This window comes from Leucopleurus acutus, assembly GCF_964270905.1.
Source record: "Leucopleurus acutus genome assembly, chromosome: 5".
Taxonomy (NCBI): Eukaryota; Metazoa; Chordata; class Mammalia; order Artiodactyla; family Delphinidae; genus Leucopleurus; species Leucopleurus acutus.
The window spans coordinates 12,645,904-12,662,430 of NC_139147.1; the positions used below are offsets into that span (position 1 = coordinate 12,645,904).

Genomic DNA, 16,527 nt, shown 5'->3' on the forward strand with positions numbered 1-16,527 from the left:
TCCCCATAACAACCCCACTGCAGTACTGACCCACGTAAACCATGAAAAATTAGACTCAGGGAAGGCAAGTAGCCTTTCCGGTTTCCTACACGGTTATACCTCCTGAAGGGTTAGGTCAACCCAAGGCTTTTGACTCCAAAGTTTTTGCTTGTTGCTGGTGGCCAGAGGCACTAAAGTTGGAAGCAAATTTTTTGGTAGATAGTTGACCTGACCAAGCAAAGTGGGCAGTGACTTAGGACACACCCAAAGGATTCTAAGAACAGACGTAGGACCTTGGGGGTTCCTTTCTTCCCAGATATGCCGCCAGGTTGTCCATGATGCAGCCTGTCCATTTCCCACCATCCTTTCCTGTCCTAACCTGTGGTGCTTTAAAGTCAGAGGCCGGCTTTCTGGGGCAGCTGAGGAAGGCTGTCCTTACCAGACAGAAGGAATGCTCACTTGGTGCAAGGGGCGAGGGGCTCGCAGATCCAGACAGCAGAGGCACTTCCATGCTTTCCAGCGACACCACTGCTGCCCACACCCACCTTTCCAGCTTGTCCTTGCAGTGCTAGCCTGAGTGATCTGGGGCCCTTTCCGGGGTCTCGTTAGAGCAATAACAATGCATAAAAGGAACATGTGACAGGGTGGCTCCCCAACAACCCTTGCTTCCTCCACCTCAAGGAAGTTAGGCAAACTAAAGCAGTGGCAACCAAAAGTGGAGGTGCCCCGACTGACAGCATCTGCATCACCCAGGAGCCTGTTAAGCAAATTCTCAGGCCCATCCTGACCTATTGATGGAGAATCTGTGAAGGGGGTGTGGACAAAGAATGGTGCCTGCCATATGAGTAAACAAAGGATGTTTTGGCTATCGAGCCATCAGCCACTGTAGCAGCCCTGATTTCAATGAGCCCAGATTCTTGCATCTTCCCATATACAAAAAAGCGCTAAATTCATTAACTTCAGATGTCTGGTTTTCTTTAATTAACAGTGATCATTTGGGACTTCCCTCGTGGTCCAGTGTGTAAGACTCCACGCTCCCAGTGCAGGGGGCCCGGGTTTGATCCCTGGTCAGGGAACCAGATCCCGCATGCATGCCGCAACTGAGTGTTCGCATGCCGCAACTTAAGAGTCCGTATGCCACAACTAAAGCCACAACCATGAAGGTCAGTCTCAGGCCACAACTAAAGATCCCATGTGCCGCGTGCCGCAACTAAGACCCGGCAGAGCCAAAATAAATAATAAAAAAATAAAAAAATTTAAAAAGACAACATCGTCTGATGTTCCAACTACCTGTTTTTGTTGTTGTTGTTGATTTGTTTGTTTTTCCAAAATCTCCCGTGTATCCTGGCTCCTTCCTTACCTCTTTGGAGCAGTCCCTCCCAACTATCTGACAGGCTGCCTCCTGGGCTGAAGTCCTCAGCGAGTCCACCACATAAAACATAATTCTCAACTTTTAAGTCGTGCATTGTTTTTTCAGTCCACAGTGGGGCTCAGAAATCTGTGTCCCATCCAGCTCCCAGGTGACTCTCAGGCACGCTAAATTTGAGGGGTTGTAGCCACAGAAACATAGAGGGAGGAGGCCGGAGAAAGCAGGACTGCGCCCCAACTCCTCTATCTCTGAGTGGTGTATAGACGGCATATTCTCTTTCGTAACCATTGCCAAGGTCTCCGTGAAGGGCTGGTAATGTAGTTCGGTGGGACTAACTTTTTCAAAGACGCTTCCCCTCCTATGTGAGAGGCTGCACTCTCTCCCCAGGCAGCCTAGCGAGCGGATCTCGGTCAGCCTCAATTTCCTGAGGCTGGAAAGCGCGACGCAGGCGCAGTGACTCCCCCGCCAGGCCCCGCTCCACCGCGAGCAAGCGCGCTCCCAGGCTGCCTGCCGCCCCTCCCCCCTCCCCCTGCGCCGCCTCGCCCCGCCTCGCGCACGCGCAACGGCGTTTTTCCCGTGACCCTCCGCGGCGCAGGCAATTTGTAGCTAATGGCGGGTCCTTGGTCTCAGGCTTGTTGCAAAACATGCTCCTCTACTAGCTGTGCGTGTGGCGACAAGGGCAAGTGGAGCAACTCCTCGCTCTTAGGCAAGCGGCTCTCAGAAGACTCGAGCCGCCACCAGCTGCTGCAGAAGTGGGCGAGCATGTGGAGCTGCGTGAGCGGGGACGCGTCGGTGGCCAGCACGGAAAGGACGCGGCGCGAGGAGGCTGCGGAGCCGGCGGAGGAGGAGGACAGGCCGCTGGTGTTTCTGTGTTCTGGTTGCCGGCGGCCGCTGGGCGACTCGCTGAGCTGGGTGACGAGCCAGGAAGACACCAATTGCATCCTGCTGCGCTGTCAGTTCGGGCGGGGGCCTTAGGACTTAGGACCGCCTTCTTCCCGGGTGTGCCGCACCTGGGCGGCCCCGGAGGAGGCGGAGGTGTTTCGGGGCCTCCCAGGGTCTTTATTTATATTTATTTGTTTATTTTTAATAAATTTATTTATTTTTGGCCGCGTTGGGTTTTTCGTTGCTGCACGTGGGCTTTCTCTAGTTGGGGCGAGCGGGGGCTACTCTTTGTTGCGGTGCGCGGGCTTCTCATTGCAGGGGCTTCTCTTGTTGCGGAGCACGGGCTCTAGGCGCGCGGTCTTCAGTAGTTGTGGCATATGGGTTCAGTAGTTGTGGCTCGCGGGCTCCAGAGCGCAGGCTCAGTAGTTGTGGCACACAGGCTTAGTTGCTCCGCGGCACGTGGGATCTTCCCGGACAAGGGCTCGAACCCGAGTCCCTTGCATTGGCAGGCAGATTCTTAACCGCTGCGCCACCACGGAAGACCCTCCCAGGGTCTTTAAAAGCAGAAAAATCTGAGACGGTGAGCTGTCCCAGAAAAAGGGGAGGAGGAGAGTCATCCCTGCACCTTGGACTCACGAGTGACAGGTTCTTTTCTGAGGTTCCCCCGTCCCGGAAGAGCAGTGGATGAATCAGTGTCGTCGTGAGCATTACTTAGAAAAAAATGACCAGCTAGGTTGTAAGCATTTAGGGTGTAGATATTCTGTGTTACTCCTCATAGAAATTAGCGGGCTGTTAATCGGTAAATAGTATTGTTAATGGTTTAGGACATTAAGCTTTTCAGCTGCGTGCTTCCTTCGGGGGATGTCAGGGTTGATTTCTCAAGTTTTCATAGTTGTATCAGCGGACACCTTTACCGTCTGAAGTGTTAACAACCGTAGAGTTGACAGAACATAATGGTATCAAAAAAATTAAAGGAGACTTGCAGTAAAAGCACCAACAATCCTATCAAAATTGGAGAGGAAGGAGGATGTGGTAAACATACAGGTAACTGGTAGAGCCAGTATCTTTTGAAACCTTTATGTTTCCCCAACGTTTCCTGGTTTTGTTGTTTTCATAGTATTTGTATAGGGGAGTGGTTCACATATTTTTTCTGAGTTGGTGTAAAAATGTATGTTCTTTTTGGACTTGTGGTTTTCAAGATGAAATTTATGCTCTATTTGAATTCTGTAAATATTTTATGGCAGAAATTCACCACCGATTCGTTGACATTTGTGGAATGTTTTCCTTCCTGGGATATATTGGGAAGAAAGGAGGACAGCAGTGTCCACCTGTTAACCTGAAACTTTTTGGAACCTCTTTTCCTTAAGGATGCAATTAACGATAGTCCCTTTCAGTTGTTAAACAAAAGCCTAAGAACATACATTTCCCATACAATTCATTGAGATTAACCCTTTGCAGCTATTAAAATCAATGCAAAAGGATTTATCCCCCAATGCTGACACTCTCATGTCCCCAGAGTTCAACATGCTTTATTCTCATTTATACTTCCAGATACTCTCCGTGCATGTATGAGCATGTTTAAATATGTAAATTTTTTGGAATTCCCTAAAGATGTAAATTTTTCAAAACATACTTGAGATTATATTATTTATACTGTTAAGCATCCTTACTTTTTTATTCTGCACATATATTCTGAGTATTTTTCCATATTAGTGCATATAGATATACTTCACGTTTTTAATAGCTTCTTGTTGTACCCCTGCTGAGAGGCAGTATAGATCATGGCCCTCAACTGCATGGGTTTGAATCCTGGCCTGCCACTTACTAGCTGTGTCTTTTTGGGCAAGCTACTTAGTCTCTCTGTGCCTCAGTTTTCTCCTCTGTAAAAATGGGGATAATACTTAATGGGGTGATTAGGAGGATTAAGTGAGTTGATGTGTGTCATGTGCTCAGAAGACATAGGAAGCGCCACGTAAGTGATATCTTTAATGGAGATGCCATTCATCCTCCCAGTCTGCCCCTGTTGACAGAGGTCTGGGTTTTTTCCCAGTGTTGCCACCATTAGAACAACATGTATGTATTTGGGTTGATTTTGATACAGTAGGAGAAGCTCTTCCTTTTAGTAGGTGAGTTTATGTCATTGACATAAATGTCATTGACATTTATGTTATTTTTAAGAAATAATATTGATATGTTTGGTGCTAAATCTTTACCATCCTTTCTGTTTTTACGTCTTTTCTCTCCTTTATCACGTGGGCGCTTTTGTATTATCTATGAAAACACTATTCTGTTATTTAGTTTGTCTATACCAGTAGTTTTTAAAATTTAAAAAGTATATATAAATATCCTTTTTTATCAGCTTTAGACAAATTGATTTAACACCCTCCCCCCTTCCTCCCAGTGAAAGATTAGAAAATGAACGTTGGATTAATTTCCATTCCCCTCCCCGCTCCAATTGGAGTTAGTTTAATTGTTTTTACTTTGTCAAGGTTTATAACATTTACATACTGTTCCATAGCCATGGCATCGTCCTTTAGCTTTAATACAATGTTTCTATGAACTTATTTCTCAAGTCCAGGACTCTTATTAATAATGAGAAGGCTTATTAATAGCTTTCTCATTCCTGTGTTGTTTATTTGATTAATCTTCACCAGTGGTTTTCCCATCCCCAAGAAAACTTCAAGTTTGAGCGCTTGAGAATGTCTTTCTGTTGTCTTTATACAGGAATGTCAACTTGGCTGCATGTTCAGTTCTGGTGTCATGATCTTTGCTTTTTCCAGGCACAGGGAGCAGCTAGTGCAAGGGCCTTGAGGCTAGCGAGACCGAATGGTAGATTAAAGATAAGATTTAGGGAGGAAGGAAGGGGCCAGAAAATTTAGGGCCTTGTAGGCTGTTCTATGGAATGAGAATCTATTCTAGTGCATGAGTTGTTGTTTAAGCAGGAGAGTGATATGACCCAGTCTTTTCTTTGGAGGATGCACTGAAGAGAAGAAGCAGCATGGAAGTGGGCAGGTCAGTGAGGAGCTAGTGCAGCCGTCCAGCCAGAGGAGGTGGAGGTGGTCTGGGGGCTGGAGTGAGGGTTGTGAGGTAGAACTGACAGGGTTTATCTGTGGACTGTCTCTGTGGGGAGAAGTGCAAGGAGACAGTGAATCAGGGGTGATACCGGTTTCTGATTTGAGCGATGGGTAGATGGAAGTGGAATTTACTGAGTTAAGGTAGACTGTAGAGGAGGTGAAATCGAGAGTCTGTTCTGGCCATTGTAGGTCTGATGTCCTTTCTTCATGTCCCTCTGCTCCCGATTCCGCCGCCTTTAGTGTGTTCTGAACTTGGGAAACGGGAATGTTTCCTGCTGCTTCTAGGGTTCAGCTGTGACCCCTGTCCGGGCTGTGGTCTAAAAGGTTTTGGGCTGAGCTCCTGAGGACCCTCTCAGTTACTTCTAGAGAAACGAGCTCTGCGTGTGAGATCTGGAGATGTACGCACAGGCTTTTATCCTCTTCCTTGGGTTGATCCCAGTTTTACTGTGTCTGGCAGATATTCTTGATAGTCCATGATTTGAGGTTCTAATTGTCCCAAATTTTACTGTCAGTTGAATTTTTTTCTTCCTAATTTTATTCACTTTGTTAATTTCAGAGTTTTCTGGGAATGGAAGGAAATAACTCTTATTCTGCTCTCTTTTTCCAGAAGACCCTGTACATTTAGTCTTAAACTACCCCGTGTGTGGGACTTTTGAGCCTTTTTTTTTTTTCTGGCCTTCTGGGTTCTAAAATAAAAGTTGAATTAGAAGTTCTCTCAATGTCTGCGTGTGTATTGTAACAAACGGCATTAAGAAATTATTGTTACTTTCTTCTTTCTAGGTGTTTCCTGTAATGTTTCTGTGGATAAGGAACAGATACTATCCAAACGTAAAAATGAAAATGGTTGGTGAGTAAGGCTATATCTATGTGAATATGTACATTAGCGAAAATGTTTATTTTTCAAATAAAAGTCTTTAAGGAGACCATCAGCAGTAAGATTTGGGATAAAACTTTTTTCATGGTAATCAGTATAAAATCAGTCATTCTAATATACCAATTCTTGAGTGCTGGTGGTCTCCTTTAGACATGAGATGGAAGAGTTTCTAAACCTCTCAGGGCACATTCTGACACTCCCTTTTTGGGTGTTTGCGCTTGTTGTGAAGAAAATCGAAAATAAAAATAGAAAAGGAAAATATCTGTATCATGGAATCTCCAAGCCAAAGGATGCTTTAGATGAACGCTCCCTACCTTTTTCATGCCATGGCGCCCATAGAAAATGCTAAGGTCATGCATACACACATATACGGCCTATTGAGGTAAACAGACAGGGCTGCAGAAACAGCAGCATGGGGCCTCCAGCACTGGCAGGCCCTGTGCTGCCACTCCAATGGTTGAAGTGGTCAGAATCTTGCTATACCTGCCACGCATCTGCTGCAAGTGGCGTCCTCAGCAAACTGAATGGGAAGCTCTGCCTTCTAGTATTGTTGCCCGAAACGTGTCATACTGATGTATATGAATACGTGGGACACAGGCAGTTGAACAGAAATTAATGATCATATATATTTTTTATTTTAAAATGTTAGCTTTTAATTTTAGTAACGTTAGATTGTCCCATTCAAATGAAGTGTATTTTTATTTAAAAAATGACTCTATTTAAGGAGAATTAAATTCATAATAGGACAGGTAGTATGTGGATATAACAAAAATTGTACTGTTGGCATTCTGGTGATTAAAATTTGGAGAACCCAGCCTTAGATCATTTCTCATTCTGTAGATGAAGAAAGCAAGGCCTGAGGAGGTTCCAGCTTCACTCAGGATGCAGGACTGATTAGTAAGGGCGAGGATGATGCTTCGTTATTTCTCTTTGTTTCCTGCAGAGTGTACTCTACTTCCCAGCTCTGGTCATTTTGACGTCAGCTTTACCATTTTTGCCATATCCGTGTAACAGCTGTGCTATCATGTACTTAATATTTTTCATTAAACTGACTCCTAATTTTTATTTAAATTTATTTAAAAAGGAATCTTTATATTACTGCCGTAAATGTGTCATTTGCTGTAACTGGAAAGTAACTGTGAAGATAATTACACTGAAAACACATGTTATTAAATTCTAGCTGAGATAGTATTGCCTGGCTGGTTCTGAGCCTGAGGTCTGTTCTCCTACTGTTAAAAGATTTGCAACTGTGAGATGCAGGTTAAAGACATTCTAGCAGCAGACTGAGACTTTCTTCTCTTTATATATAATCAGGATTGTTAGAGAATTGAAAAGGGAATTGACTCTCGCTCTGAACCAGTGTTTCTAAGTCCTATTTACTTGTATCACCTGAACCCATCCTTTATGCCAAACTATGGCCCATGGGCCAACCACCAGTTTGTTTGTTTTTATTTTTAAGATTTTTTTTTTTGATGTGGACCATTTTTAAAGTCTTTATTGAATTTGTTACAATATTGCTTGTGTTTTATGTTTTGGTTTTCTGGCCCCGAGGCATGTGGGATCTTAGTTCCCCCACCAGGGATCAAACCCGCAGCCCCTGCACTGGAAGGCGAAGTCTCAACCACTGGACTGCCAGGGAAGTCCCAAGCGCCTGTTTTTGTAAATACATTGTTATTGGAACACAGATCGGTTATGTATTATCTGTGGCGGCTTCTGTGCGAACAGTGGTAGAGGCAGGTAGTTGCAACAGACACCATATGGCCTGAGAGCCTAAAATATTTGTTTTCTGGATCATTACAGAAAAAAATTTGCCTATCCCTTCCCCAGAATGCTAATGATCCTTGGTGGACAATATAACATTACAAGGACATGTAGAATCTTTTTGTCTTATTTCAAAATTTTAGTTAATTTTTCTTAATACTGAATTGAGGCATTTGCATTCTAGGAAAACACTACCTTAGTACACCCTGTTCTCGTCACTTTTGTACATGCCCTTTGTCACTGGATACTTAAGGCAGTGCCGCCTGGAGGCGACTGTCTACATTTCTGATGTAAGCATCTTACTATCATTTTTTTCCTTCTTCTGTACATATGACTTAGTAGGGTCAGAATAACATACTTTAGCAACTTAAATGTTTAGGTGTTTATGGATCTCAACAATGGGATTTTTGTTATAACCAGTTGCTAAAGCAGTGGCATTTCTTGTTGCAGCATCCTGGAGACTCTGTACTGCGCAGGATGTTCCCTCAACCTCGGCTACGTATACAGGTGCACACCCAAGAATCTAGACTACAAGAGGGACTTGTTCTGTCTCAGTGTCGAAGCCATTGAAAGGTAAGTTTGATGTATAAATGAATAGCTCATAAATGAATTCTCAGAAACTTGCTTCCAGAGAAATTGGTATGAAAACATCGAAACTAAATCAACACTGGTTAAAATATATTTTTAAGTAACTTCTGACAATAAAGCTAGTGATTTTTTTTTTTTTTTTTTTTTTTTTGCGGTACGCGGGCCTCTCACTGCTGTGGCCTCTTCCGTTACGGAGCACAGGCTCCGGACGCGCAGGCTCAACGGCCATGGCTCACGGGCCCAGCCGCTCCGCGGCATGTGGGATCTTCCCGGACCGGGGCACGAACCCGTGTCCCCTGCATCGGCAGGCGGACTCTCAACCACTGCACCACCAGGGAAGCCCCGCTAGTGATTTTTTGTTTGGACCCGATTTATTTGCTATTGGAAAAATCTGTCATTCTAAATTGTAGGAGAAAACACTGAGAACATTTTTCAGAGTAAAAATACGTTGTTTTTCTTAACAATCGAATTTAGTTTAATAGGATTTTTTTTAAAAGCCATTGTGTGGATCAATATATTTTGTCCATTTTATTTTTCCCTCTAGTTTTTAGTCTCCTAGAATATCATAAAGAAATAGGACAGAAATGGTCAGGAAAGAAGTCCCTTTGGTGTTCTGGAAAAGTAGAAATACAAAGTCCAACTATTTCCTTGAGGGTGGTAAATAATTGTCTGCTTGTTTTGAGAGATGCAAGGAAGTACCTTCATTTTTCAAGACTTCTAAAAAGCGTGAGGAGACCAGGTGAATTAGGGTCTGATGACAGATATCTTAATGGCCCTCTAATTCACTAGCCTTTTTAAAACAGGAAACAATTAATCAGTTGACCCCAGTGTATTTTCACTTATCCTGGAAAAGATGTAACCCTTAAGATTTTAAAGATGCCTAGGAAACCTTAAGTATCAGGAAAGAAGAACAATTTAAGAAGAAAAAAAAAAATGCCTACACTTTCATTACTCAAGGTATTTCGTCACTCCGGTTGAATTTCTTAGAGTTTCTCTTTAAAGAATTTAAAACAGTATTCTTCTTCTTATAATTATAATTTTTCATTTAATTATTTTTGATGACTGCAGTTTTGCCACCTTCTTTGAAACTAGACAGGTTTAGGTCAAAATGATAAAATCTGCAAACTTTTTATATTCCTTACACAAGAGAATAGTATAGCAAGCACTGCTCATTGATGTAAAGCTTGCAGGCCTGCCTAGAGAGGGATCTGATCTGTTTTGGTTTTAAATAGAAGACCCAGGCCCAAACAACTGCTCCCTTAATCTCCATGAGAGCTCTACTAAGATTTGTGAGAATTATGTGGGGGAGAGTACAGGTATAAACAACGTGAACTCTTCAGTACGGTTGGTACAAAACTTTAAAAGTGATGCATATCTGTATAAGAGAAAATGTGTGGAAGATTTCTCCATAGAGGGTCATAGTACTGAAGCTGTTTTTTCCTGAGCAGTTGAATACCTCTTGGGGCAGAATTTTAATGACGAGGAATCTGGTTTGTTTTAGAAGTGGATGCCCTCTGTAATGTTTATTTACAGTGTTATAAATTACTCAATACCGTTTAATTTTTTCCCCCCATCTCATTTTTCTTTTCTAAACAGGATATTAATTGCCTTCTGCAATTTTGCCTCCCATGTCATTTTTCAGAAATTTAATCAATTTAATCTTGGGTTTCCAAGAGAAGACTGTTCTTATTTGACAAAAGAAGGGACATATTGAAGTTGTTAACATGTAAGGAAAGACTTCTACTAAAGAAACGAAAAAGAGTCAAGTTTCTTTCTTTGAGAAATACCAGCACCTCCTTCCCTACTGTTTAGATTTATTTGTTACCAAAGCTGGGCCTCTTTTCCTTCCATTACCAGGCCAATTTTTCTGTTCTTTGTATTTTCTAAACCACAGCATCTCATCACCCCAGAGAGTGGAGCAAAACATAAGTTACAGGATAACTGTTGAAGCTGCCCAAATCTAGGTAATCAAGAGTTGACTACACAAATTATATACTAAAAGTCAAACTTGAAAATGCACACGTTCCTGAGAAGTTACATTAAAAAAAAAAAAAAGTGATATAAAGCAGTGGCTTCTTCAGGATCTTTTAAAACTTTAAAATAGAATTTTGAACCATGAGTGGTAATGTTTTGCCACCCAGCTTACTACAGAGCAAGTTGATTTCCAATAACAAAATACTTATAACATTGGGAAATATGTAGGGCTCTCGGACAAAGCTGTTATGGAGAAAAACATGATTTCATGTAGTTCAGCTTCCTATGTAGGTTGCTATTAACAAAAGTAGTTGTTTTATGTGTTTACTTGGTACTAATATATAGTTTGATATACATATTCAAGTTTTAATATCATTATTTTTTGTATTTATTTATTTACTTACTTACTTATGGCTGCGCTGCACTGCATGTGGGATCATAGTTCCCCGACCAGGGATCGAACCTGTGTCCCCTACAGTGGAAGCGCAGAGCCCTAACCATTGGACCACCAGGGAATTCCCTTAATATTATTCATGTAAATTTTATATTTACTCCCTTTTCATGTTTTAACTCTGTACTGTTATTATACTTCAGTTATGTTTTAGGGTCCTCTGAAAAGCAAATTGTGTCAGAAGATAAAGAGCTTTTTAATCTTGAAAGCCGAGTTGAAATAGAAAAATCTCTGAAGCAGGTAATCTTGTTCTGCACTTTTTGTATCTTTGTATGAACAACTTCCAGTCAGTGATCAAGTGCTCCTCCGCGAATAATCCTTAATGTGTTTTCTGTTTTGACCTTAGCACTTTCATGGGAAGAGAGTGCTTATTTTATTTTATTCTTACTTATTTATTTCTGTTGTTAGTAAAGTTGATTTTGGGGGGAGCCAAACTACAAATTAAGCTAAAGCTATATCAAAAAAATAATAAAGAAGACATTTCATACTAAAATCAAAGTAGTATATATTCTAAAACTATTAAAATAGAAATATATCTTCTTAAATCATTATTTCACGGTAAAAATAGCCTTGTTTTTGAATGTTAGCATCCTCTCACAGATAGGCAAGATAGTGATGAATGTATAAAAAAGCTACAGATTAGAGGTTGAGAACTACTGTTAATAAACTTATGTCTTATTTAAATGGAATTCTGTTAAATACTTACTATCTGTGTGTAATGCATAACATATTCAGAAATTGTATTAATGATGAATATTTTAATCATATTTAACCATGTATGATTTTAATCATGTATTTTTTTTTATATTCTTATTTCAATTCAATAGATGGAAGATGTTTTGACAGCATTGCAAACAAAGCTTTGGGAGGTTGAATCAAAATTGCCCTTTACCAGCTGCAAAAGCTGAAATCTGTTCCAAGTCTCCCATTCTGGAGTCCTTCGCTGATGGACAGTTGTTTCATATGTAGCAATTCTTGTTATAACTTACTTCACTTAGAACTGAAAGAATTCAAAATGGTCATGTACTTTACATTCTCTTGAACTGATCAACTGATCAAATGAGAAGAATTGTAGAATTACTTTTCCAGCTGTATTTGATGGTAAAAAGATGATTGTTTCCTAAATTCCAATTTTAAAGTCGTGATACTTCCTGGAAGTGAAATTTAGTAGTTTTTATTTTGATAAACCGCCGTAATTTTCTGAACGGTTTTCTCCTCAGTACCAAATTTGTTATTCTTTATTTCTTATTTTTTTAAAACTTTATTTCACCTTTAATACTTCGAACAATATTTAATATTGAGTGGTAAGAAAATCTTAGAAGTTTTCCCACCCACTGTGTGGTTGAATCTCCTCTGAAAACTAATGCGTACTGCTCTGTGGAGAAACTGGTTAGTTGAGTTATTTGTCAGAACTATTCAAAACCTTACACAAGAGCAGAATAACATGTATTCTAGTGGCGGTAGAATTCCACTTGATCCTGTTTATTTACTACTATATGCCAAAAAAACCTGGCAGAATATCTACCAAAAAGAGTAGTAATCATTTCTGAGGGTGGGGTTCTGGGGAAGTTTTCAGTTTTCTATAATGTAAGACGTAGAGTAAGCACATGTTGTTTTTATAATGAGGGAGAAAATAAAGATTAAAACAAAGTGCTTTACAGTTGATTTTTCCAAAACAGTTATTTACCTGAGCTCAGAAATCCTGGTGTCATGAACTCTACACATTTACTGGGCATGGCAGTGTGAGGGTCCAGCTTAGGACCGTCAGGGTAACCCCACGTTTCCCCAGGCCGTCTCTGCTTTCGAGTGGACATGAGGCCACATAATGTTAGTACTCAGCATGTTTGAGAACTGCCCTGATTATGTCTGAGGAGACTTAAAGTTGTCATATAAAAGTTCCCAAGTCAAATTGACTCGATCATTGATCATTCACAATTATTGAGCTCTTTTTTGATGTATCTGTCAGCAGCCTCTAATAATTTGAAATTAGGGAGCCGTCCAGGTCTCTTCTCAACACCTGCTGGCAACAAAACAGTCATCCTGCCTCAGTAAGCTTGAGGAAGTCCCAGGGGCCTGTCCTTTTAGGTGCTTCGGTGGCACTTGCGTGGATGTTCATTTAGAACAGATGGGAGAGTATTTTAACAGCGAGATTCAGCTAACTTTCTGCTTGCACGGGTAACAGAATTCTCCAACAGTCACTTTCAGGGCCATTCCAAAGAGGTAGGCAGTTTGGCTCCCTAATTCCTTTTACCCTGTTCATTCTGGGGCAGAATTTCTAGCTAATCCGTACCTCTTGAAAACTACTCATTTCACCAATGAAGAGTAATTTCTAATATCCACAGTGCTAACCAAGCCTCTGTGGTGGTTTGGGAAATAAACAGCCCAAGTGCCTTTGTGGCTTCTCCAAGTGTGGGCCTTTCATTAGTGTTTCCCTGCAAATTCGCCACCCCTGGAATTTTATCTCCAGTTGGGGTCCTTCAGATGAAGTTAACTACCCGTCCCTGGGGTGCAGGTGGAGAGATCGCACACGTTCGTATCACAGGGTCTTTGCTGAAGCATCTAAAAGCAAATCCCAGGAAATATATATATATATATATAATATATATTTATAAAATATATATCTCCTTGTAAGGCACAGTCCGTATCTGGCTTCTGCCTGTGATGTCACTGAAGGGATGGTCTTGCCATCACCATGGGAGAGAGAGCTCTGAGGCTCCCACACTGCTTACTCGAGGGGTCCACGTGAGACTGCTTCATCCTCCCTGTGTGCTGCTCTGTGGCACTTAGGAGGAGACGGGCCTTTCCCACACTCCGGGCCAGCCTCTCCTGAGGCCACCTGTTCCCTGAAGGCTGGTGGCCTGGCTTTTCTGGCTTTGCATGATCTCTCATCAGAATGCTTTTTTTTTTTTTTTAAACTTGCCTTATATAGCCACATACTAAAACCTACGACCTGAGGAATGAGTTGTTTCTATTCCTTATCACTGAATAATGCTGTGCGCTGTTGTTTCTGGTTACTAAGCCCTGGCAAAGCACTGCCCATGAGCAGGAGTAAGCGTCCTGAAGCTAGACATGGACATTCCAGTGCAAATTGCACAGGACTCACCAAAGAGGCTTCAGATAGGATCTACCCAGAATTTGTTTCTTCAGCCATCTCTGTGAAAGGGTACTACCCAGTCCTTTAGGGAGAAGCTGTGGAGGCTAGTATCAGGATCTGTTACATGACATTTACAGATCGTTGTAAATGCATGTGTGTCGAACATTGTACGTGGTTTTCATCCCAGAGCGTGGGTTCTGCTGTTCTCAGCAAGCTATCCTGTTATGTTCATAAACTTCCAAGCTGAAGCGCTTGCTCTGGGGGTTGCTTGTGTAGGATTGATACCTGAATGGAGCGCGCCCTCCCTGGTGATTCTAGTCAGGCTTCCGGAATTTAAAATGGGCAAAACCAGGAGAGTGCCTCCTTGCAGAGATGGGTCTGGGTGTTCAGTAGGAACTTCTCGAGAGAGGGGCCCCTGATGAGCAACGTGATGAGATTCTGAGGGAAATCTCAGGGGTAGCAGAAATCCTGGGCTAGAGTCCCCCCTTTAATTGCTTTATTAGCCATGTGACCTTGGGCAAATCATTTAGTCATTTTGAGCCTCTTTCCTCTTCTGTAAAATGAAGTATAATAACCTGCTTCCCTTGCATCAGATAAATTAGACAATGCTTATGATGGTACTTTGAAAACTGTAAAGCGTCCAAAAACAACTGACAAAGATTTAGCCTTGTTTAAATAGGGTGGATCTGGTTTAGTCTTCTAGCCAGTCTACCCATAAGATTGTATGGATGTAAAAGAAAAAAATCTGAAACACCATATTAAAATATGTATATGTATATATATATATATATATATATATATATACAAACACACACTGGATTTAGTTCTTTCTCTAATTACAAATACATGAACATTGCAGAAAATTTGAAAAGTAGAACAATAGTACAAAGAACAAAATAAAACCCACACAATCTCACAACTAGAATAATTATTCACTTTTTGGAGTATATCCTTGTTTTATATGCAAATTTGGAATTGTTCTTGTCATATTGTTTTTAATAAAAATATTTTGAACATTTCTGCATCATTAAACATTCCTTTATAACCTGATTTTTAATGACTACCTAGGATGAGATATCTACTTTAAAACCTGTTTAAAAGTGATCCTATGGTATGAAATTCACACTGTTTAGTGGCTTAACAATTGAGTTTACTTGTCAAATAAGAGAGGAGACATGAAAGAAATCTTCAACCAGTCACCTCTTTGTCTGACGCCAGGGTGTGCAGGAGCTGAGAGCCAATGGTTAAAATTTCAGGAATTTGTGAGCCCGTTGTTCAATCCTTGGTAGCTTCAAATTGGCCACGATTAGGAATATTTACACCAGAGAACTTTGCAAGTGCTAAAAAAAATCAGGATTTCTTCCCCCCAAAGAGCTGGTTTCCCAGCACATTACTGTATATTTTGAACCTCCCTCTATACTGTTTGACTTGAAGTTGGAGAAGAGAAAATGACTTCTCTATTCAACACCCAGAAGACCAAGTCCTAAGATCTTTTTATTAAATAAATCTAAAATGAAATGCTGTATCTTTAGGCCTCAGTGATTCAGTAGTCACAGTCTTGACCTCTTCTGAGGAAAAAGTAAGATACCTGAAAGCAAATGACTTAAGATTTTATATAGTCAATGTTGCACACATTTTTTGGTTCTTCCTGAATAAGATAAATTACTGGGCAGTTGCTTGCCTGGGAACATGGAAAGAAAGTTCGTTTGCCATCACTTTTGAACTGAGGGAAGATAATTTACTCTTCAACCCAGACATGTTCTGGGTACTGATGGTTAATTTTGTTTAATGAGAGCTGGGTTCCGTCTGTAGGGTGTTTTGTTATCCAGGCCTCTGATCACGACGGTCCGAGTGCAGTCAAGGCCAGTCTATATAACTGTAGTCTCTTTGGAGTGTTTACACTTGCCTAAAAATCTTGTGATGATAATCTGAGAGGCAGAGAGTGTGAAGTGAGGGGATCTGAGGAAGGGATGTTCAGGAGTCTGGAGTTTTATTGGCCCAAATGTGATTTCAAAGAGAACTGGCCTCATTTCATTCAAATCAGCCCCCTCTTGACTTCTGCGAGCTTGACAAAATTTAATTAACTCGATAACTTTTTTCCCCTAAACAATGACCACCGTGGTTTTTAGATCCTCTATTTAATTTTAAGGCGGAGAGGGGGACAAGGTAATTTATCAAGGGCCCTTTCGACCTTACAACTCATGTAAGCTGAAAGGAAACCAGAAATAAAGGAAGGAAATGAGAATCCAGGAGCTGTTCGAAGACTTGAGGATAATTTAGTTCTCTTAACGCCGTCACCTTTGTGTCTCAGCTGCAGGCTTGTAATTTCGGAGGCTTCTTGAGAATCATAGAAATTTTGCAAAAGTAGGATGTATGTTCCATTGAGTAACACTTTCCAAAGCAAATACAAGAGTGTGTGACCATTTTGAAGAGAAATCTTATGAAGCCATCAAAGAGTTTTCCCTGAAGGGGACAGGCAGC

The 16,527-nt window shown here is 41.3% G+C and overlaps 1 protein-coding gene across 1 annotated transcript; it reads left to right on the plus strand.

Moving 5' to 3' along the window:
- Positions 1–1,957: 1,957 nt before the first annotated feature.
- MIS18A (MIS18 kinetochore protein A) lies at positions 1,958–11,860 on the plus strand (the record flags this gene model as incomplete). Its single annotated transcript, XM_082839112.1, has 5 exons — positions 1,958–2,300; positions 6,085–6,151; positions 8,390–8,512; positions 11,096–11,192; positions 11,780–11,860. The coding sequence occupies 5 exons, from the start codon at positions 1,958–1,960 to the stop codon at positions 11,858–11,860; spliced, it is 711 nt and encodes a 236-aa protein (XP_082695238.1).
- Positions 11,861–16,527: the final 4,667 nt, after the last annotated feature.